The sequence below is a fragment of the Boleophthalmus pectinirostris genome, unplaced genomic scaffold (assembly GCF_026225935.1).
Source record: "Boleophthalmus pectinirostris isolate CB_2022bp ecotype Guang Dong unplaced genomic scaffold, ASM2622593v1 HiC_scaffold_9, whole genome shotgun sequence".
Taxonomy (NCBI): Eukaryota; Metazoa; Chordata; class Actinopteri; order Gobiiformes; family Gobiidae; genus Boleophthalmus; species Boleophthalmus pectinirostris.
Window position 1 is genome coordinate 26,533,745 of NW_026571541.1, and position 25,369 is coordinate 26,559,113.

At 38.2% G+C, this 25,369-nt stretch overlaps 2 protein-coding genes across 2 annotated transcripts in view; both read right to left on the reverse strand.

The window, feature by feature from the left end:
- The window catches only part of LOC129407292 (uncharacterized), a 43,601-nt gene extending 32,888 nt beyond the window's left edge, over nucleotides 1–10,713 (reverse strand). The window contains exons 1-4 of the mRNA XM_055147983.1: nucleotides 10,630–10,713; nucleotides 5,152–5,240; nucleotides 510–631; nucleotides 360–406 (exon numbers count right to left, since the gene is read on the reverse strand). Coding sequence (XP_055003958.1) covers nucleotides 360–406; nucleotides 510–631; nucleotides 5,152–5,240; nucleotides 10,630–10,649 — 278 coding nt within the window. The 5' untranslated portion in view covers nucleotides 10,650–10,713. The remainder of the gene's footprint in view (nucleotides 1–359; nucleotides 407–509; nucleotides 632–5,151; nucleotides 5,241–10,629) is intronic.
- A 7,273-nt stretch (nucleotides 10,714–17,986) lies between these two features.
- The window catches only part of zbbx (zinc finger, B-box domain containing), a 33,137-nt gene continuing 25,754 nt past the window's right edge, over nucleotides 17,987–25,369 (reverse strand). The window contains exons 7-8 of the mRNA XM_055166701.1: nucleotides 22,111–22,206; nucleotides 17,987–18,226 (exon numbers count right to left, since the gene is read on the reverse strand). Coding sequence (XP_055022676.1) covers nucleotides 17,987–18,226; nucleotides 22,111–22,206 — 336 coding nt within the window. The remainder of the gene's footprint in view (nucleotides 18,227–22,110; nucleotides 22,207–25,369) is intronic.

Consider the following 25,369-nt stretch of genomic DNA (forward strand, 5'->3'; position numbering starts at 1 on the left):
GGACTGAGACCAGGACTGCGACAGGTTTAGTCCTGGTTCAGTCCTGGTTTAGTCCTGGTTTAGTCCTGGTTTAGACCTGGTTCAGTCTGGTGTGGTTCAGCACTGGAGTCACGGAAACGGGAAACGGCCTTTATGGGTTTTTTTTCATTACTCATTTAAACCTAAAATCGAAAACTTGGAGACAAATAATGAAGAAAATAGTTGTTTTTTTTTTCATTTTCTCTTTTCTTTTCATTTGGTTTTATTCTGAAAAACGAATCAACGAATGATACACGGCTTGATTAAGACAACCCAAAATCAAAAGGTATCTATATTATAAGAAAAAACTAATATTATAAATAAACTTCTTCCATACTCACACTCTGTTCACCATTCTCTTGGCCTCTGCAGCCACAGACCTGTCTTCCTATAGAGAGAAAAGCACAGATAAGAGACGGGTACACAAAAACAGAAGCAGATAAAGTAAGAGAAACTTTGGCAGTGTGTATGTGTTCTATTGTCATTCTCACCTCATCCAGGACTTCTATAGTGAGCCAGGCTCCTGGTTCAGAATTGTCAAGCCCAGATCTTTCAGCGTTGGTGGGGACAGCAAACAGTGAAGTGAGGTAGGTGTGAACTTCCTTGTCTTCAACTGCAAAGAAGAGAAAATGTTTAATGTATGGTATAGGTTTCTAAAAGTAGCCATTTCAATTTATTCCTGCACTAGTGTCCTGTCCAAGGGCTTCAGAATGATGAAAACTGAGGTCTTGTTGTCACAGCAATTCATAATTTAACACAAAATTGAATGGGTTTCAACTTCTTGTATGAAACATTTTGAGGTCTCATTCAAAAGATTTAATATTTTGTTTTGAATTGTTAATTGCCATCGGGACCGTCCTAAAAGATAAATGAAAACCACAAATGCTGCATTGTTAAATTATTATTGTAACAGGACAAACATACAGATAATTTACCATATTTCTTGGACTATAAGTCACTCTGGAGTACAAGTCGCACAGCCAAAAAATGCGTAATGAAGAAGAAAAAAACATATATAAGTTGCATCGGACTATAAGCCATACCTTTTGGGGGAAATTTATTTTATAAAATCAGAGACCAGGAACTGACATTTCATCTTGAAAGGCAAGTTAGTAAAAACTATAGAATAAAGAACAACAGGCTTTTAACGTCACATATGAACAGTTCTTCAGATAACTATAGCTTAAACAACGGAACAGAACAAGTTTACCAAAATCTCCATCTCACTCCAAATCACTAAATCCATTGAATTCTTCATCCTCGGTGTCACTTCTGAGCACCTCCGCGACCTCTGAAGGTAAAACATAGATCCATGAGGCAAACGGGGTGCCACTTCCTCTTCTGTGTAGCTGTCGTCAGACTCAGCATCGGTTTCAGTTAGAATTATTCCGGCCTTTCTGAATCTCGACAGAATGGTTTCGGTTGTCACTGAAGTCACAGTGTTCTCCATCCCGGCTTTCTGCCAGTCCCTCACAAGTTTCTCACTCACTCCAAACTTTCTTTCTGCTGCTCGATTAACATTTTTGGCTGAATATTTCACTACTTGCAGCAGGACAGTGAATTTTTCTGCAGGAGACATGCACAGTAGGGCATGGGATAACAGTGATACAGGAGTAATAGGAGCAGCAGATACTGACACGCAAGTCTAGAGCGCTCTCTCGAGGCTGTCAGTGTGAAAATTTTAATATATAAGTCGCACTGGAGTATAAGTCGCACAACCACCCCTAAATCATGAAAAAAGTGTGACTTATAGTCCGAAAACTATGGTAAATGGATAGTAATGCTAACAAAAAGGAATAAATATCATGGTTCATAGTGCTCTTTTTATCCTGGTTCTGCAATAAAACAATGCATATTATATGAAAGAATTTACAATTAAATTGTGTACAAGTTCTGACTAAATTGGTAAAAATTGTAAACTTGCAATAAAAGAACATCGGCAATTTTATTAGATCTTTAGAAAAACACAATGCAAACATTTGTTTCAACTTAAGTATCCTAAACTCCTCTCACAACCTCATTTCAAACAGAAATTGCAAACTTTGTTTCATTTACACATGTTTAACACACAAACCCTGCATATTTATGCTGAGCTCTTCTCTCAAACACAAACACTCTGTTCCACCTTGTGATGTCATGTGGTAATAATACATTTTGCAAATATTCCACACACCTTCACTAGAATCATTGATAATTTCAGCCCTGGAATTGCCAATCTGCACTGAAGAAAAAGTAAAACATAGCTGTTAACTTGAAAACTACTGCTTCATGACAATCACAAGGTGGAACAAAGAATTTTGAGCTTTGAAGATGTAGAAGGACGAACAATAAAAGGGTTACTCAAACATGTGTGCATGAAACAAAACACAACTCCAGCTATGTTTTTGATGATGTAACAACATTATAACATGACTTAAAGCTCACCAGAGTAAATCTTATGTAAGGACCTTTAAGTATACATAATTAACTAATGAACTTATGTGAAAGTTACCTGAACATTTTGAAGCAACAACATTGCCAAAACCCAGCAGCATCCTAAAGCGATGGAATCATCTAAACCGGCTCTCCTGATAATGCCCTGTCTCTTCTCTCATCGGCGTTGTCACTCCACATTACCTGAGTGCCACCGAGCCCCTCTGGCTGTCTCCTGCTAACAGCCCCTCTATCACATCTCCACATGGGTCTGACAGCTCGGAAAAATGAGAATTTAAAACAAGGGAGAGCGCGCCACATGAAGCCACCAAACAGCCTTTATTATTCATGGACACACCGAGTCAAGCCTTTCATATTCAAAGCTACCAGAAGAGAGGAAACTTTGCAACCTGTTGTAAGTGTTGCTGCACAATTTATTAGATGCTTATAGTTTTGTCAAACGCTGTTGTCAGGTCATAAAAGTGTCGCCATAACAGCATATCCAATTATTAGATTTAGAAGGTGATAAATCTGGAGAATGTGTTAATGTTGTTAGAAAGAGAGAAGCGTGATTTGTTTTGGTTGTTATTTTGTTAGTCAATAACTAAACAAACAAATATTGCACTATGTAACTTTTCTGAAGGAGGTTCCACCGCCTGCTTGTCGCCATGAAGATACTATAGCTTTGCCCAGAATATATGGCCTTAAACAGTCAAAACCCTTGTTGTGTAATAAATGCAGGTAGCTCTGTTTAATGACATATGGCTGTGCAAAGGTAGTCCTCATTCACTTTGTGTCGGAAAAATCTGTCCTAAAGCTGTGCACGTGGCCACAGAATGCATGCATGTGAACACCAACAACGTGCCAAATGGTTTGTGAGAGCTTGGAACATGTGTCAGATAGAATTAAATACCTACTTTCTCATTTCAGTTTGAAAATCATCCAGCTTTATACTATTTTAATATGAATCACATTCTGTGGGTGTAATTATGTGACTTGATGTTGCTTATTGAATTTTTTCCTTTCAGGCCAAACAAAACATGTGCATTGCCGCAGGCGCAGAGTTGATTATTTACCTGTGTGCATTTAGGCTGCACGGACATCTACTGAGAATGCCAGATCATTTATAAGCACCACAAGTGTGAATAATTTCAATTAGCAACAATCATTTAACAACATAACAGAATATTACAATAGGAATAAACTGTGAAAAAAGAGAAGGAATCTACTGCAGAATAATCAACTCAGCCTACTAACACTTTATAAATGGGTGCTGATAAATATGTCATAATGGTTAAATATACTGTTTTACAGGGCAGAGGTACTAGTAGATATTTACCAGATTTTTTTTATGTGATGAAGTAAAATTTGTTTTACTGTAAATAGGGATGTAACAATACCTGAAATATCATGATATCCTATTCTCAAAGTTCTCACAATAATATCGTGGACCATCACAAAATCAAATTACACGTCTCTTTGCTTAAATTAAGAGTTATGAATCAGGAATAGCTAAAAAAAAAAAAAAAAAAAATCCACAAGGAACTACATAAACCATGATCCTTTGCTCCATTTCAGTGTAGACTACATGAAGAAATAACAGCTCTAAGCATGTTGAAGTCTTAGTTCTTTGGATTAAGTCTTGTCAAGGCAGTTTAAGAGGAAAAAGCATATTCACAGTTTTGTTTGTAAGCCTCCAGAAAATATCGCAATAAATGTTGTACTATGAGATGTATATCGTGCAAATATCGTACAGAGAGATACCTCATCATGAGCCTCCCCACCAGCCTCCCCACCATATCGTGAGCTTTCCCACGATATTGCGATACATATCGTACCGTGAGGTTCATGCTGTGACGATATTGTATCGCGAGACTTGGATATCGTTACACCTCTAACTGTAAATGCATCTTTTAGGGTGAAACATTGATACAACACATTTCTATGAATTGAATCAATGATATTATTATTATTATTATTATTATTATTATTATTGTTATTATTATTATTATTTTTGTTGTTGTTGTTGTTTGTTATTATTATGATGTATCATTGCGCTGCCTGAAAAATGTATTTCCTTCTGGATAAATAAAGTATTATCTATCTGCATTGCTGATAAAGCGGCCATATCCACTGACCCACAGGTTGACAGTGTGATAACAGTTGTTGTGTCCTTGGACAAAACACTTCCCTCCCTTACATCAGGCACAGCACCTTTAACTAAACTTTTTCAAAAGAAACTAGTACATTTGCATTGGCGAGTCAAGCAAACCAGGACATGCAAATCAGGAGAGATCATCCCTGGAGTATGAGTGAGTTGCCATTTGACAGATGTTGGGTCTGGAGGTTTAGGAAAGGGAGCAATGACCCTGCTCTACTCGCTTCTTGTCATTCTCGGCTGGGGTGCAGACATCCAGGACCCCCCCTGACTGATGAACCTGCCCATCCCTTCGCTCGGCTCACTGTCAGGGCCTCGGACATCCCTCTAACCCCTGCAATCAGCACTGGCGATTACCCTTCACCGGGCCACGGATGGATAGGCAACCGGGCGCGTTTTGATTTTCCTTCTGTGAGCGCGCGGGTCATCAGTCAGGTTGTGTTGGACTCGCCTGCTTTTGGAGGAGGCTAGAGGGGTTGTCACGGTGATAAGTCAACATGCTTGCTATGAGTCCAGGCGGAGCTAGGGATATACAGTGGAATACGAGCAGATGAGTGTATTACCTGTCAGAGTGGCCTCCGGATCTTTCTCAGGGCTTTGTGGGAGTGGGTTCACATGCGGGTCCATCAGAGGAGCAAGCTCATTTGGATTTCTGAAATAATAGAATGAGTATTAAACGGGCTGTATCAATTTTTTTGATATATTAAAGTTGCATTGTGTATCTTTTTGGTTGGTCCATCACCTTCTTTTTCTGTGGATATGGCATTGCTTTACTGAGAATGTTCCACAATATTACATTAAACAGATCTTACGTTTATTCAATTAAAGGTGGTTTTATAGCTCAAAATATCTAGAAAAAGGGGCATTTTGTGAACAAGGTTGCCTCTCCACAGATCTGACCTGTAACTTGGTCTGGTTTGGTCTCCATGAAGATAGGAAGGTTTAATACCACACTGTGACACATTCTAGACAAAGCAATAACATCTCCATGGAGAAAAGCATTTGAGGGACCACCAGACTTCTACCAGAAAAGTTACATAATGCACCTTTAAAATAAATACTGTTAAGTCTCAGTAGAGATGTAAAAGCAGCTCTTAGGGTCAAAATGTAAAGTGGTGTGCTGCCTGAATCAGATTATACTGTTGTTGTTTTTTTGTTTTTTTTGTTTTGTTATTTTAATCATCCGTGAACCAGAAAGCAATGCTTGTGCACTTTTAGTATGCAAAACTGGGCTCTGGCATCTAAAAGTTATGAAAAGCATGTATTCTGATTGCAGCAAATCATTAATTAGTTAGTTAGATTTTTTTTTTTTACCTTTTTAAATCAGGAAAAAAATCGTGTACAGCAGGTTTAAACAAAGGTTAGAAGGAAGACTATCTCCTGCTAACTCAGCCTGTTTTCATCGTCAGCCAATCACAGCGTAATACCTTCGGCTCTCAACCAATCATGGACCAAGCTGTTAATTGAACTGCACTTTTCCCACATTTTTCCTTTCCTTTCACAACTGAGCTTTCTCTACCCGTCTCTTCAGTCATACATACAATTCTAAGTTTGATTTTTGCCCGTCTCACTGGGAGAGCTACGACACACAATTTTGAGATACAACTCAAAATATTCCCACAATCTGAAATCTTTTATTGCAAATGGCCAAAATCATGCAGTGGACATACAGCTTAATATACCTTTGCAGCAGCGGCGAAACCACCAATCTCCTCAGTCTTTCAGTTCTTTTCTATATCAAATCCATCCATTATGTATGTGGCTACTGATGCAAAATAACTGACAGTTCCATAAAGTTTGATCTTACGTTGCCTTCGCTTTCTCTCCATCCTTCCCTCTGTCCTTCTTTGCATCCTCACCTTTTTAGTCCTCCCTTTATCCTCATCTAATCTGACCAAAGGGCGGCTGGATTTATAAGCAGCTCTTCTCTGAGGTCCGGGGGGGTGACTTGCAAACTTTTTACACAGTTTCTATATCTCTTCTTACATGTCTAATATTTGTCTTTTCATCTACTTACAATATTTAATCTTGTTCTTCGTATTCCGTTTTAATCCCCCTCTCTTCCCTCTCGTCTCTCCTAGTATCCGTGTTTTCGCCCTAGGATATTTGCATTAAGGCTTTAGCTGGTCTGCGTTGCTAAGGAGCCATGTTGCTCTTTCAGGTCTCTGTCGATTCAACATTTTGAAGTGAAATGATTGAATTTCTTCTGCTAAAATGTAGTTAATATAAAAAGGTTTATCATAAACAGCAGCAGGTTCTTTGGGGAAATTCTAGGTTTGGTAGAGATGAAAAGTCCTTTTGCAAGAATTTTAAAAAACAAGAATGATTGGCTTCTCTGTCAGGATGTGCTGGAGGGGAAGAATTCTGAAGTAATCAATTCACCATCAAATATTCATCGGAATCTGAGGAATATTGAATGTTAGTATACTCACAGTGCTTCCACAAAAAATCACTTTCAGTAGGTGGATCTGCTGAATTATGTAAAGGTATGCATAAAACAAGAGAACATGTAAAGTGAATGCAAACACACACACACCTCTGCTGATTGTGGACGATGAACAATATTTGCTGATACAGACATTAAGGTTTTAAATTTATAGGAGATATCGCAAATGAAGTTTTTCCTTTCACAAAGTGGGAATGACACATAGGTAAAAAAAAAGGAAAAAAAAGACTAAGGCAGCTTAGAAAAAAATGTGTTAGGCAGTAGTGAAAAAGTAAAGGATCACTGTAATCACATTATGAAAACTAAATCACAGTTACTTAACCTAGTAACTTTTGGTTACTTTTTTCCCTGCCAAAGTGTGTAATTCATATACCGTATTTTCCGTACTATAAATCGCACCAGCCAAAAAATGCACAATGAAGAAGAAAAAAAACATATATAAGTTGCACCGGACTATAAGTCGCACACATCACTAAATCCATTGAATTCTTCACCCTCGGTGTCACTTCTGCGTGACCTCCGGAGACAAACCGTAGATCCAGATGTAAACAGATCGCCTCTTCTTCTTCTGTGTAGCTGTCGTCAGACTCAGCATCAGTTCCAGTTAAAATTATTCCAGCCTTTCTGAATCCCAACAGGATGGTTTCACTTGTCATTGAAGTTCAGGCTTTGTCAGTTCATCCAGTGACTTCCAGGAAAGTTGCGTGGCGCATGGCGAGGTTGTGTTCTCCATCCCCGCTTTCCCTCACAAATTTCTCACTCACTCCAAACTTTCTCTCTGCTGCTCGATTACTGTTTTTGGCTGCATATTTCACTATTTGCAGCAGAATAACAGCTTTTCTACAGGAGGCATGCGCGAAATGACAGTGGTACAGTAGTAATAGATACTGACACAAAAGCCTAGAGCGCCCTCTCGTGGCTGTCAGTCGGAAAATTTTAATACATAAGTCGCACCGGAGTATAAGTCATCGGACCACTCAAACCATGAAAAAAAGCGTGACTTATAGTCAGAAAAATACAGTAACTGTGTTGTAAACCAGTAAAAAAGATAAACAGGAGCACATGATTCTTCTTGTGGGGTCAGACGTAGATCACTTATGAACCGAAACAACACAAATCCTGGTTTATGGGGGACTGTGCTTTTGCTTGAAATTAGGTTCTACAACAGAAAATGTAATTAATGTGAAGAATTTTTGCTTTTTTGATGTTAATTCCTGATCTGTATGTTTTCTATTTTATTAAATGAACTTATGGTTATCAGTTTTGAAGCAGTAATCAGTTAGTTTCATTAGTTTTGCAAAGTAATCTGGCAAACACTGGTGCCAAATATCTACTACATTTTCAATATCAGACAGACACTGATATCTGGGAAACCCCTGTTACTGTATATCGCACATACATATCACCTATCCCTATGTGAGATAATGTAGTGGAGTCCAGTACTGATGCAACCACTGCAGGTACATTGCATTGACGAGACACCTTCGGGCCAACTACCTATATAAAGCACCAGAGTTTACACTTGTCATAAACCTTAGTATTTTTTTATTTAATTTCCTCCCCTTGCTGTGTCTACCTGCTTTCCTTTGCCCTCTTGCACATTCTCACAGAAGCTTGTTAAAATTCACCCTCTCTCTGTCTCTCCATTAGCCGGTGCCACCATTGCCGCTGCGGGCTTATTGCACTCTAGATTGGCTCTCCACTCTATTCCACACTTAAAGGCGGCGTTCCGAGGCTGGGGAGTTACAGCGTTCCCGAGTCTGGCGGTGATTCGCTGTGTGTGCTGATACTGCTCTCTGCCCTCCCCGGTTCCCCCCAACCCTGCTCTCCAGTGGGCCCCAGGAACCCGAGAGGAGCAGCTTAAATAAAGGGCTGTAATAATGGGAGGCGCAGGAGCTGGGCCCTCTGGCAGTGAGGCACACAATAACTGCTGAGAAAGTGCGGTGTTGGCTGGCAGCTTGTGCTAAGGCCTGCGACAGAGGAGGAGGAGGAGTGCCAGGAGTGAGTGATGGAGGAGATGTGTACACGAGGAAATGGAAAAGCTCGGACAAGTTGAACATAAATGGAGCGATTGGTTGTTTTCAGATTCTACGATATAATAGGGAGCCAGAAACACTGTTGTTAAGTGGATTACAGTTTTAACCCTGATTATTTCTATTAGTGAATTATAAATGTGTAATAATAATATAATGTGTAATAATAATGGGGCAGCAGTAGCGTTGGTAGAGCCCCTGATCCCGAATGCTTCCATAATGGCTAATAACCGGGATACTGATGTGCATGTAAACGTACTCATTGGTTGAGCGGTCAGATCCATGGACCCACAGGTTGGCGGTGCGATTCCAGCTCCCACAGATGAATGCTGTCGTCAAGACACTTAACCCACCTCCCCCTCAGTGTCTGTCGTGTCTGCGTACACTAGAGATGCACAGATGGCGGTTACAGGCGTGGACTCCGCGACTAAACCGCAGGTCGGGTGGATGACGTGAAGAAAAATAATATTTTAATGAAATTCAGAAGGGTGGCAATTTAACTACTCAAACAAAAAACGCAGAACTCTGTGATCAATCGGCGGATGGCGGGTACAGTTTTGAAAATTGGTCAAAAAACGTGGGTGCAAATGGATAGCGGATGGATGATGAGTTTTGTGATGCGGTTGCGGATGAAAAAATAGCCCACCCGCGCATCTCTAGCGCAAACTGGCATATGAATGTGTGAGTGTGAATCAGTGAGTGGTTCCTTGTTGTAAAGCACTTGCCTTGAAATTGGAAAAGCACTATAGACTTTAAAGGCGCTGTACCAGAATTGTTCCAGTTATTCCTCACTTTCCTACAGCATTCCAAGCATTATTCACCACAATGAGCTTAGAAGCGCTTTTCACAATCAGTCCAGAGTCGAGTTTTTGTAGTTGCAACAACTAGCATGCTAACAGTGCACTTCTTGGTTTGCAAAAGACAAAATGCTTTTTAGATGCAGTTTCTTTAATTTAAGGTAAAGAGCTACAGTTATTATATATATGTACTGTGGGAAACAAATTTTACTATTATGTGAAAAAGGACACTAGAAATGAACTAATACAGGTGGATGCTCATTTGCAATGTATTTAATAGCTGATAACACTAGCTTAGTATTGACAACCCTTCAAACTCTAACTGCAAGTTGAGGATCAATCACTGGCACATGCATTATTAACCATTATGGGCAACACACTTCACCTACTGGTCAAAAATAATGACCCTGTTTACAAAAGATGAAATGGAACCAATACTGAATGCTGTTAGTTATTAATTTAAACTTTTTTTTTTTGTCGTGAACCCTCAGTTTGATTGAAACATAACTTGCTACTGTCAATGCTTCGTAACAATAATGATATGTCTGTGAACTAGCAATGCACCCAAAGACTTAGTAAACAACACATGACATGCATAGAAATAAACCTATACATTCAAAATATAACACTCATAACATTTTCAGACACTAAGCCAGATCTTGTTTTCTAACTCCTACACGTAAATGTATTATTGTCAAGGCTGGCCACCTTAAATCTCCTGACAGGAGACTTTGCATGCATACATAGTTTTTATTGTGTATGTACCTGCGATGTTTCTTCAGCATCAATCTGTCCAAAAGGGTAAGACCGCCTTCTGAAAACTCCACCCTGACAGGCACTCTTCCCCCCTCACCTCCTCCGCGCGGGGGGAGGTCGGCTTGGATCGGAACGTTGGCCACCGTCACTAGGAGAGAAAGGTGAGAAAACAGATGTGATATAAGTACAGAATGGGAGCAAGTATAGCGCCCTGGAAAGGACAAACCAGGTAAAAAAGAGTAGATGAGGATTTATTCACTGTCTGAAACACACCTTGGGAAGTGTAAAGACGTATTGTCGCCACAGGCTCCTATGGGACAGAAGGGAACTTATATAACAGGACACAAAGAAATAAGAGATACGCAGGCAGGACACACAAGTGGATTTACGTTTATAGGCTTTGAAAAGGAAATATCAAAGTGGAATATTTCTCTTTCTGTGAATTTAATTTGAACTGTGTGTAAGGATAGGATAAAAAAGATTTTTTAACTGATGTTGAATAAGGTATGACCTCCTCTAGGATTCACACTAAATAGTTAAACTGATATAAATAAAGAGTAATGTGCAGTTTTGTAACTATATGCTACGTTAAAGGGCCTGTACACTGATTTTTATTCCATGTATTTGAGCAAAATGTATCTTGCCCCAGTACAGTTGTATTATATAAGCAGCATACTGTGTTTATTGTGTGTGGTTAGCATGCTAGTTTTTAGCTTTTCTGTAATGGTAAAGCTCTGTTCTAGTCTGTGAGAGTTGTGAAAAGCTCTTATAAACTCATCACCCATAATTTCAAATATAATGGCATTTACCTTGCCTCACATTAAAGGCTACCACACACTACATACCACAGACACAAGGAGAATCTTGCGAGATTTTAAATGCTGTGGGATATGGCGGCATATCACAGGCTGCAAAGTTGTGAGTGCACCTCGCGTCTGCTGTTTCCTGTCTAGAGTAAAAAGACTTGCTTTGAGACTCTGAAGTGTTCAAAAGATCAGAGCACTGCACTTCTAGTTTAGATGCAAGTCAGAACTATGTTATTATTTGTTAAATGTGGTGCATTACTTCAAATACTTGATTTTTAATGCACAGGCTGGCACTAAAGTACACAGGAAGTAGAGTCACTATTATTAATCTGCAGCTTTACCCTGGTCCGCACACTGTGTGGATGTAAACAGACATGTGAGGATCTACTCACACTTCAAACTGCATTCATAACACGGTTTTGTGGACTGGGTGTCATTATTTGCGAAGGACCATTTCTATGGATAATATGGCTGAGATGCTGCAGTTTAAATGTCCAGCCTTACAAGAGATGAGTAATAAAGTCGCCTCATTATTTTTTTGTTTGTATCTTGCATCTCTGTGTCTGTCACTCTGTCTGCCCCTGACGCTCCATTTGATTGGCTGGTGCATTGGTGGTGATATTTTACTGTTATGATCTGACAGAGCAGCTCAGAGTCACCCTGACATCACACACACATACATGCACACACAAACGCGCACACACATGCACACACGCACACACACACACACACGAGGAGGACACACACACACACACACAGAGCACAGCAGCTTCAAAACTGCACATGAAGAGACAAAATCGGGTCATGCCTCCCCAAACTCAGGGTGGAGCAAATCACTCACTAATTCTATCTTCAGAAATCTGCAGTATTTTTCAGTTTCCAGTGATGTTTTTCTCTTTCCTTTTTCCTCATAAAAAGCCACATTTGTTTTCATATGGATGGACCACACATGTCCCTGATTAGCCAATAGACTTGTCCATCACACTCATCTGAACTCAGAGAGATTCATCGTGACCAGTCTCACATCTTGGTTATGTATTAGAGAAGTGTGTCCTAGATCCCAGGCAATCATAATGCATTAGGTAAGTCAGGAATAAATTTGGACCACTACAAACCCTTTAAACTAGTTCAGTTTTTCAGGGTTTTAAGGCAGTAAAAATCAGGTGGAGTGCCTTTAATTCCTGTCTTCTAATCTGGTAATTAGTTACCATTCTTGGCTGGAAGCAGTTTGGCCATTCACCTTTCGCGTCTAACATCAAAATAAAATAAAGCAGATAAATGGCACCACTCAGTAGATGTTTTTCCATTTTCGCCCACTCTCTGTAATAAGACAGCAGTTTGATACTGTGCATAAAAGCATTTCTCAAATGTCAAAATCTGACAGCAACATCAATGCCTCAATCAAAGTCACCTGTCTTTCTTTTCTTCACCAGCTGAGAGGTTGCTGATTCAAACCCCATGAAAGATTTTACTAATGATGTGTCCTTGAGCAAGACACAATAGATAAACGTGTTATGTTTGATATTGCAACCTCAATTGACAAGCCAAAGTTTTAAAGTAAATGCATTTGGGAGATTTATAAGACTAAAGCAGCCAGGTAAGTGAAATGGGAAGTGTGCATTTATTTTCCTTTTTTTTTTTTTTTTTAATAACAATTAAACAAATCTCAAAGTACTTTATTATATACTGTAGTCATTATTCATTCACTTCATACTTGGTGGTGGAACGCCACTGTTGTAGCCACTGTTGCCCTGGGGTAGACTGACTGGTCCCTTTAACACTCACCACATTCATACTAGGCAAGTTGGGTAAAGTGTCTTGCTTAAGGACACAACGACAGAACTTCTGACCTTCAGGTTGGCATACGAGTGCTTTAACCACCAAACCAATGTCGCCACTATTGCCCCAATATTTACGGGACAACGCATATTAACGAACCTGTAACATTTTGCATTAAGGAGAAAGAACCAGTCCACTCCAGCAAAACAAGACTCATTCAAAAAGTTTCCTACTTGTACACAGAAAAAGTAAGTTAGATAAATAATCCCCAAAAATAATTGTTCCATTTATCATGTATTGAATTCTGTGTTGATATAGTATTTATTGTGACAGGCCAAGACTCATTCACTACTATAGGTGTACAAACATCAGAATCCTATGGCCTTCTGAAAAACACACAAGCAATCGAAGCGACAGAGACTGAAGAGGACATAGGTGCGAAAGCAAAATGTTATGATTGTTCTTCTCACACTTTTGGCAGTCCACTGTGTCGGCTTTAAATTGGACCCTGGCGCTAGTGGCCTGACAGAAATAATTAGGGCTAGAGGGTCTGGCAGCAATTTGCAGAGCACCGCAAAAATGGAAATAAAAACTAGAAGAAAAAAAAAAAGAGAAAGAAGAGCAAAGATTGTCCGAGCAGTAAGAAATAGACACAACCTGGAATAATAACGCTAATAGCAAACAAAAACTGGACCACATGTGTTGCAAAAAAATGGTGTTAAAAGGCAGAGGCTTGACATAGGCGCAGATATGAGGCGATTAGTGCAGTGTGCAAAGAAATAAGGGCACACCGAATGCTCCTCTCATTATCGAGGTATGTAACAGCCCTGGATTACTCCCATGGTGCAGCCGTAAGCACTTTTTGTAAGGCCTTACCCGATCAGAGAGCGCACAGGAAGAGTGGGGATATCCAGGCAGATTGGGGGGAATCAGGACAAAGTGAAAAATAAAGGTGAAATAATGAGCTAATTTAACTATTTTCAATTCTGTGAAAGGGTGAGGGAAAGTCAAGTAGCATTTGGTGGAATCCATTTAAGGTCACCATACTTAAATTGACAGTTGTTTAGCTTATACAAGTTGTTAAGTTGTTGTTTACTAATTAGAAGCATACATAGTTGTGATTTGTTTCATTTATTTTCAATAATTCCATGACTGTGTCTTAATGTCCATACTATTCTCTGCTTACACAATTTTCAGTGGTGCCAGAATGTCCAGAAGGTGAAGTGCACTCCAAAAATTCCCACAATACATCTTGAAATGTAGTGTCCAGGGATGGCCACTAGAACCACAATGCATTGCAAGAGTCAGGGAAAAAACTGCAGACAGCGACAGGTCTAACTGGACACAACATGACTGAATGAAAGCAAAAAGAAACACTGTTTTAACGCTCTGTTGGCCGGTGTTTCTTGATAAACCACTATAAATTAAGAGAAATTAATCACTAGGGTGGACATGAGGACACAGCTATTGTCATCATACTCATTTGGATAGTTTCATGGCTTAAATTCCTGTCACTGTGTAAGTAAGCAAATTTATCTATTAACATCACGCTAACTGAAATACTGTGATATCCTATCATAAAAAGTCTTGCAATAATATCATGGGCCATCAGAATATATCGAATTACACATCTTTTTGCTTAAATTCATTGCTGTGGTACAGCAACAGCTGCAAAACAGATGGAACTACATAAACCATGATCCTTTGTTCTGTTTCAGAGCAGACTACAAGAAGAAATAAGTTTATTAATGAAGAAGTTAAATTATTAAGCAATTTAAATGTCAGTTCTTTGGATTATGACCAAACCAAAGGCTTGTTGTCAAGGCATTTTAAAAGGAAACAGTATCATACTTATAATTTCTTCAGCTTCCACAGCATATCGCAATAAATATCGAACTGTGAGATGCATATCGGTTGTACCATTGTACCAAGAGATTTGGGATCATTACATCCCTACAAACAGTGCTTAATAATGTTTTAAAACTGTCCTTTAAAGGGTAACCAACACAAATATTAGATAAAACTAAGCAGCCACAAGGACAATACATTATTATCTATATCCACAGCTATTTAAACATTAGAATTCACCTGGGCGAGGAGGTGTCCACATGGCGTCTGGTGCAGTAGACGGCGCTGCGTTTCGCCATTGTCTCAAAGCATCCTGGAATGATTTGGCAGACGCTTCTTCATCATATATTTCATTTAAGAGAGAGAACTCGGTTTCAGAAGATTTTAACTTGTTGTTTTCTTCTCCATGAACCTTTAAAATCTACCAAAAGAAAAAGAGAAATTCATCAGGTCATGATATCATACAACTGCAGCCTTAACAAATGGTGACTGTCTAGGCTTAAGGAGCAATGGGGACAGTCCAACAAATATCATCAGAAAAGGAAAACCTTTATAAACCTGGATGACAACAGTGGATAAAGCCATCCTAAAGTCCTACTAAATTCATACTAAAGGCTGTGTACCCATTTTTTCCCCTGTATATGAGCAAAATATGTCTTGCCCTAGTACAGATATATTGTATAAACAACTCTTGAAGTCAAAATAAGTCTGATGTGAACTGCCTGCATCTAATTATTTATAATGTCTGAGAATCAGGAAGGGCATGTTAGCATGCAAGTTCTCATAAGTTTAACCATTACAGCATAACTCCGAAAGTTGAAACAGTTAGGAAAAGTGTTTGTAAACTGTAACTTTGGACCACTGCAAACAGTAAAAAAAAAAAAAAAAAATCTGATACTTTAAATATCAGGACACATGCCATGCTATTTTTTCGTTTTTATGGTGTCATGTCCACATTCCTAATCCTAATCTAATAACAGGAAGTCAAATCATTATTATTACTAAAATAGAGGTTTGTACATTCATATTTTGTTAATTAATGCAATAACCTCCGAGGCTAATATGCTAAATGAAAAAAAATTGCCCAAAACTTCAATTTTAGCATACAATACCCTTCCAATTATATTTTAGAAGACACTTTTGCCCCCTGCCTGGTTCAGAATTGAAACTAAAATTGCAAAACTCTAATAATACCGTTTTTACTGCCATATAACCCATTCGTACATACTGCGACCATGGCCGCTTACTTTGAATGGCTGCTGGGAGAACAATGCTAACTGCGCTCGGTTGTATGAAGAGCCTGAAATGTCAATGTAACATTTTTGCCAGACTGTTGGGGGCCATTTTGTAGTGTAAAGGTAGAGCCAGTTCACAAGCCTGCCTGGAGATATTGCCTGTGGATAGAACGTCAATTAGGTTTGGTTCGGGTCCCATTCTTTTGACTCTCGGGGAGCAGAGGTAGCACTCACGCCGAGCTCAACCTTGTCTGACATATTTCTGCTCTGCGGTCACAGCACGTAAACGATAAATGGAGCAGACCCAAGAGCTTTGTACGTCAATATCTGTTTAGAAAATATTCTTCGGGAGTTTGAGTGAAGTACAAACAGCTGGGTGATATTACTAACTTTGAAATGGAAATGTCAAGTTTTTCAGGTATTTACAAATGGTTTAAAGCCTTAATGGTTGAACCTTCATAATGACAGCACCGTAATTAGCCTTAATAAAGCATGAAAAAAGACTGAATTCTTCATAATAACAAATGTTTGCTGAAGAGGAAGTTTTATGCAAAATCGACTTTTTGGAGCTTTCTGTTATGTTATAATGTTGTTACTTCATCAAAACAACACACTACAATTTCACAAACCTGACCCCAGGAAAAATAGCTACTGATATTTCAGTAGCTAATGGGGATCTTAATAAACAAACAAACCTGATGCAATGGGCAGTTTCATTAGCAAAATGAATGGCGCTTGTAATGTGATAGCAAACTGAAGGGGGAGTGACTTAGCAAGCGAAGCAAAAGGAGGGGGAGTGTCAAAAAAAAAAAGAAACTTATTAAACATGTTAATACATTGTTTTAGTATTTCAAACAATAAAAGGTATTTGTGATCTGTATAATATGTTAGTAATCATACCCCCTATCAAAATATAAATTGTGTACAAAACAAAACCCAAAAAGGTTCATATTCCTGAAGAGTAAGTTACTGGAAAGTTGAACTCTATAACAGATGTATCAAAGGTATATTTGAGCCTACTACTCTAGAATATGGCTTCTATCGATTGTTTCCCAGATGTACACAGCCATTTCTGTGCTGCCCTAATGATAATATACTATGATTAATATACCATATTATTCAACATTGACAATATGCCAAATGGAGGTGACAAAATGCAGGCATTTTATTGGCCTTGTCAATCTATTACTACCTTTTCTGCTTGGGGAGAAACATAATTCTAAGTGAATTTATTTCTATTTTTATGTTATTTATTTGTTCTGGTGGGTTTCATACATTATCACTAATTGTCATTGTTTTGATGAGATTTAATGATCACGTTTAATATTCACGAGTAGTCCATATATAAAATTCTATGTATGGATGTGTGAATAGGCTCATGTCCCCATTTTGCACATACAGTCATTTTTCACATTCTCACATTTGAAACCCATTTGCTCTGCATCTTAAAATAGTGTACTAAACAACTGGGCTATTATTCCCCTGTGTGCTGTCTGCATCTAATTATAACGCAATTTATTCTACAAGCAGGAAGTGTGCTGTTAGCTTACTATTTGAATGAACCATCACAGTGAATAATTAGGATGTTCAGAATGCCTAAGGTAAGTGAGGAATAACACTGGACCAGTGCAAACTATTTAAAATGAACTAGCTGTGTTTTTCAGGTTTTGAAGACAGTAAAAATCAGGTAGAACACCTTTAAAGACAGTTTATATGTCCCACCTGACTGGCATTGTCCTGACTTTGCGTAAGTGGAGCGGTGACAGAACTGACAGGCCCCTGATCTGTGAATGAGTTGGACAAGGCGCTGTGATTGTGTGCAGCAGGATTGTGATGTGGATTAGGACTTGAAAAGGTAGAGGTATAGCGGCTCGGATTAGGCTGGAGGCTGTTGCTATTGACAACATCTCGAGCGCTCACATGGGTCTGTAACTCCGTCTGTAAAAGAGAGACACAATAGTAAGATTAGGGCTTTGTTTCACTGTAAAGGTGGGAAATTGGTCAAATCATTAATAGAATAACTTCCAATGGTCATTTGTCAAGCAGTAATTTAGTTTTAGCCGGGATTTAGTCAAATTATTATTATTTTTTTGTTTTGATCTAGTTCCAGTTTACAAAAATGTCATGCAGATTAATCGATTTAAACCATAATAGTAGCTTTAATATTTACTAAAATGGTAAAAGATAGTAGCTGTTAACTTGAAAACTACCGGTTCATGACTGGAACAGAGCATTTTGAGCTTTGGAGATGTAAACAGACTGATAATAATAATGATAATGAATAATGATAATAAAAGGTTACTCAAACATGTGTGAATGAAACAAAACACAACACCCAGTTATGTTTTGATGCGGTAACAACATTATAACATGTCTTAAAGCTCATTAGAGTGAATTTTGCATAATATAGGACCTTTAAGACAAAACATGCAGTATATACTTTAGAAATTTCCATTTTAATAAACTGCACTGTTTCATGGGACATGTACAGACTTGTTCCTTGGGTTCTTGCTCCTATAATCAATAAAGATATCATTATGATTACTTTTTACTATGACAAAATGCTAGTAGTTGACCAAATTAACTAAAATTAACTTATATATATAATTCATTAAAGGGTCACTATGTACCTTTTCTGGTAGAGAGCCCACCACTTGTTTGAGATATTCCACAGTATGGCAAATTTCTAGCATTTATTCAATTGCATGTCTGTTTATTGCCAATTGTTACCTAGGCTTGCGTCTCCACAGATCTGAGCCCATAACTTGGAGTGATAGTCACACTCTATGGAAATACATTTACTGTAAAACATTTCAGGCAGGTCTGGACCCTCCAACAGAAACATTACATAGTTTTCTGTCTGTCTGTAATACTTATAATACATTTTTTTAAGAATTACTTTTTCTTTTTTTTTTTATCATAAAATAAAAATAGCAATTTTATGATTTTTTTTTATTTTTTAGATTTTCCTTTTGCTTTGTCTTGTTAGCCTCCAAGGTGTCTTTAACTTTACAAACGTAATTAACCTCAATATAAACACTATAACAAAATGAATGTCACAAATAAACCTTGAACGTCTGAAAATGATTTTGTCAACAAAATAAATCTGAACCTGGTACTGCTTGAAAGAAAGACACTGTTAACCTTGTATAAAACATAGCTTTCAGCACAAATAATAAAACACACAAGGTTTCTTAGGTAAGTGAAGCAATGTGCTGCAGGCCTACACTGTAAAATGATGAAATTAATATCCATTTTCCCCTCATTTTGTCTCTCCCATTTTCTTCCAAAGCAAATGAAACAGGATTAGTGGAGATAGAGAGATGCCTGCGTCAGCTGTGTATAATCCCCAGTCTTAATGTCCTGCCAGGATGCACAGTTTGGTGAGGGCTGTGGGGCTGTGAGTGTGTGTGTGTGTGTGTGTGTGTGTGTTTGTGCAGAGCAGAAAGATAAAAACAGATGAGCCCAGAATGAGATACACACTGTGGATGAGTGGCAGGTAGAGTGTTAGCGTAAGCACTGTTTCCATTTAAGAAGAAGAAGAGAATTTCAAGTCAGGAAATATTAAGACTAAAATGCAGAACTGTGAGTGACTGTTTTGTCATGAAAAATACTAGTACCAAGACAATGTCACTCAAAACACAACAGTACACACATTCTTAATGAGAACTTCACTGGAACTAGGACTACTTTTGTTCAGGCTAAGTGTGTGTGTCATGTAAATGCTCTCTGCTTCATCATATATCAGCAATGTGGCATCAGAGCTTACAGTGTGTGGAGTATTCTAAGATTTTTGCATCAGTTAATCAAATTTTAATCAAGCTCATCATTTCAATGGTAAGTTTGGATCTTTTAATGGAGAGGTCTATCAGCATTATCAAACCTCTGGTTACAGTAAGTACTATAGTACTTAGTACTATATAATAATAAGCCCTTCAGTGTTTTTTGACAGTAACATGTGAGCCAACATTTATCTACCATGTTAATCTATCATAATGCAGTATTAACATGGTAATGAAAGTGCAGTGCTTCTCACACAAACCAGTGTGTAGTGTGTAGTGTGCAGTGTGTAGTGCATAGTGTGTAGTGTGTAGTGTGTAGTGTGTAGTGTGTAGTGTGTAGTGTGTAGTGTGTAGTGTGTAGAGCAGCTGCCTGGTGCTCTGTTTACATGTGGGCTCAGCTGGATCTCATGGAGCTGCCACAGTAAACACTGTTCTAGGTCCTGTCCAATGGATTTCACTCTCAACTTTCTTTTTGGAAAACTGTGTTATTGTTGCAGTGGAAATATTATGGATTCCACTTAAAATTTCAGTGTTATGGATTGTAATGTCATAAAATGCTAACATTATAATTTCTCGTATAATGTAAAAAGTCACTATTATTAGATTTTGACAAAGATGTTATAAAATGTGGGTGTTAGATCTTTTCCATTCAAATTAAATAATTTATAAGAACAGAGAAAATAGCTAGTACTGTATGAGAAATAGCAAGATCAAAGGACGATAACAGCATGGTTTACTAATTTGACTACATGTCTTTGTCATGTGTATGAACTGTCATGTGCCTATATCCTGTTTTTGTCTTGTCATCAAACTGCCAGTGGGACTAAGGATGAACCTGAACCTGCCTGGCTAACTCCGGCACATTTACATGCTGCACTAACACATGTTAATTAATGTGCACTGTCCAATATTTAATAAATAATCATAATCATGGTAACGAGAGTTACAGCCCTGTTTCCATATTATTTTCACATACTGGCTTCTGACTTCTTACTGGGTTAGGGTTAAGGCTGGATTTAGGGTTAATCGTATTAGTAGAAAATAACTGTAGCCCTAAGTGGAGTGACAGTTGTGCCATGTAATTACCATTTTAGTCACTGTGCTATTACGGCGCTATAGTATAAATCCACATTTAGACCAGTGAGACATGAAAAAGTTTTCAGTGGGTGAGATCAAACCTTAAACCTCTGGTTAGAGGGCAGATGCTCCACCACTGAGTCATTGGTCATAATTCCAGTTTGAATAATAAAAAATATTAAATATAACCAAAAACATTAAAAAAATAATTTGCCTCAAAATGTAATAACTGTAGTTTATTACATAATCCAGTTTTATTACACTTTGGATGATTAGCATTATCAGCAGTTCTCCTCCACTTTGTAGCACTTGGCTTGGCTACAAGGAAACTCACAGCCTCCATTTTTGTAATGATCTAACCTGGAATAGTGATGTTACAATCATCCTAAAGCTATTCAGGAAAGGTTATTTCTGTCCTGTGAATGTGACAATTTAAGAATCGATTCCTGCTCAAATGACTATCTAGTTTTGATATTGGTTTTAATATTGATTAGGGTGTATGATTATCAATATTAATGACAACCCTAACCTAGAATAGTACAGACATTGTAGTTTTATACATATAAATAAAAAGATAGCTGTATTAATGAAACTTGGTACCAGTGGCCTGTAGTTTTGTCTCCATTGTGCTTCACCAGGACTATATTTTGTATTTCTCATTTTGTGTTGTTGCACTGCACTGCAGCCATGACCACAATGAGTTTCTATGATCAAGGCATTCACTAATGAGCCACATCATCTTCACTGTACACCATCTAAAAAAATCACTCCGCCATTTCTCTGTGTGCCAATATTTAGGTACTCAGAAACACAAGATGAGAGCCGGAGATTAGATGCGAGGAATGCTAAAAAAGAGACGGAGAGAGGGGAGAGAGTGGGATCAGAGGAGATATCATTGAAAGAGTGTGAAAGAGAGACAGACGCAGACAGAGGCTACACTTAATGCACAGGGATCAAGTTCACCTGAATGGGGATGATGGAGTGGAACTTCAGTGCCCCCTTCTGGTGGAATTTGGAGAAGCAGCCGATGCAGTAGTCCTCAGAGCATTCAGCACATTTCTGTACAAAGACAAAGAAGGGCTCATGCATTTGTCTTACATCAAATCATTATAATGCTGTTACCTAAAAAAAACAGACCTGAAGTTTTGTTTTGTTTTGTTCATATGTTTGAATAATCCTTAATTATCAGTCTGTCTACATCTCCAAAAGCATAAAATGCTCTTTTCCAGCTTGTGATGTCAAGTAGTGGTAGTTTCCAAGATAAGATCAGCTACCTTTTACTTTTAGTTCAGTAGAGATTAGCAGTTCCAGGGCTGAAATTATCCATATGATCGTAGTGAAGGTATATAGAGTTTACAAACACAGTAAAGGACTTCCTGTATTACCACATGACATCACAAGGTGGAACAGAGTTTGTGAGAAGAACTCAGATTAAATAAGCAGGGTTTATGTGATAAACTTCAGTGAATTAAGGACGACAATTTTGATGAGGAAGCAAAATTATAACAGATCAGAAAATAGAGCAATAGAGGCTCTAAGTTATATACAATACAGACCTGAATATAAATAGTAGCTTCAATTTCTATATCTGTAAATACATGGTAAAAATCACGCACAAAATCACAAAAATGGTATGTGAAAGATGGGCAGGTGAAATGTCTTGCTCAATGACACAACAACTCTTTGCATTACCATTAGTAGGAATTGAACTTCCAACAGTTACTAAGTGATCTTTATCAGCTACCAACCCAATACATAATGTAACTAATAAATGTCAGTCATGATTACCTAATTTATTTATTTATTTTCTATTATAACAATTATTTTTGTTCTCATACACTGGTGAATGTGTGCTTTATCTGTGAGAATTCTGTAACATTCAAAATCTTGCATCAGAACTGAACAGGAAGTTGAAATAAGCCTAAAAGCCCAATGGGGCCAGAAAAAATATTGGTGATTTACATCATCACTACGAGACGAGATTATGCGAGTGAGTTTGTTTTGATGCACTGTGGGACCAAGTCTACAACATCTCACTGGACAACTGGCCTTGTCCCAGTAAACAAGCAGAGGAGGGCATTGATTTATCGAGCTCAGTGAAACTCAATAGGACCACTCTGAGGCAACCTGTTACGTCACAGGCCACAGAGCCGAGGTCTGCGAGCATAGCCAACAAATTAGTGCACAATTAGAACAACAATGAACATGTTTATAAAGTAATACTGGACAAATGGACACTATTATATTGTCTTTTTCTAGCCATAATGTGATCATCTTCCTTTAATATATTATCGCAATATTCACAGAGAGTGAAATGAAAGCAGGACAGCGCTTAGGGACCGATCTTTTGTTTGAGTGAATGCTTTAATAATAATAATGCCTTAGTCTTATTTAGCACTTTTCCAGACGCTGAAAGTAGCATTACAGTTTCACACACCACATTTATACTAGGCAATGTGGGTAAAGTTACTTCCTTTTCCTATCCATTTTGATGAACACTAAAAGGAATGTGAAAAGGAAACATCAGGGAAACTCACCAGAACACAAAAAGACAAAGCAGAACAGGAAAACCTAAAATCCGCCATATCAGACCACTGTAAAAGAAACAACCACATTATGGACGGACGGGGTTCGGGTCATTGGATCAGAAAACAACAAGTTCAAACGCTGGATCAGGGAGGCCATTGAAATTAAGAAACGAGGCATGGACAGCATTCACCGTGATGACGGAGCGTTTCTCCTTTCACACACCTGGGACACACTCCTCCAGAGGTCGCAGAGAACACCGGGCGACGGGAGGCGTGGTCAGTCAGAGCAACCTGCCAGGCCATCAGGCTGACAGCACCAGTGACAGTTCTGAAGATGGCTTGCAGCTAGCAGCCGAAACATGTCAACAAGGTAACTACACTTTACTGTATTGTCTTTAAAAAGAACCCAAAAAGTTAAAGTGCATAAGCAGACAAAATGAACATCTTTGACTTACAGTGATCAGGCTTTGTCTAGGAGGTTTGGTGGATGATTTTAAAAATATGTTGTCTATCCATCATAACTATTACCAGAACTTAAAAACTCTTTCAAAAGTCTTATAATCGTGCACAAAAACTATTATGTATACAGACAAATACTAGTAAACAGTCATCAACAATCATTATAAGTGAAAAGGTAGATTAAACTGTCTGGTCAAACCTCCAGCTAACTCACTCCACGCTCTCTCCTGTCTGCTGTGGTCCATATAAATCTCCATAAACTACCAATTAAACCACTACAGCTCAAATTACCACAAGCCTGCAGTTACCGTATCCCCATCTTCGAGTATAACCTTGGAATGCTTGTTGATGTCAAATCCTTCAACAAAATATTGGTGGATGTAATGGGAACAAAATAGGCCTTGGTGAATTGGTATTTTTATCCGTCTGAAAAATAACTTTCCAGGTGGATTTGTGAGCAGAGATGAAATCTGAGGGAACACAAAGCATAGTGAAATGATTCTGTTGCCAAATAGAGCTTTCATTATTGACATGCTACGTTAACTTCACATTGTGCAAAACAAGAAAACCAAAATATCTTCCTGTGAGGGGTACCTGGCAGTAAGTTTTGACACTTTTACAGGCTAGGGTACTGCTTAAAGTGCATATGTGACAGGTTAGACTACTCAGTTCTAAACATGCTTAAGATCATAATACCAAAAAGTGAAGTTTATAATTTTACTACAATTTCTTAATTGGACACAGGCAGCTGATATGACATACACGGAGGTGCGAAACTCTTCTGCTGGAGGGTCTTCTACCTACTTGTCTCCACTGAAATGCTATTGCTTTGCTGGGTATGTTCCATGGCATGACATTAAACAAAAAAAACAAGAAAAAAAACAAGAAAAAAAACATTAATTCCTTCAGTGAATAGGGGAGCCATAGATCTAAATTGTAATGTGGCGTAGTGCTGTAATCTCCTGGTCTCTCTTGTGATATGTATTTTTATCTATACTGTGGAACATTCTAGACCATTGTTTTCCCAAAGAGTCGCGCCTTTTGGGTCGCCTTGTCACGATCTGCATGAAGGTCTGCAATATACAGTTCTACAGACTATTTTGTTCCAATATTGCTGGTTCAATTGAATGTTGAAAAGAAAAAGAAATGGGCTACATTTAATGTCCAAATAGATGACTTATGGATCCTTTTATTGTTGGTTCAATTACTGTTTTTTCGTTATTTAAAACTTGAGT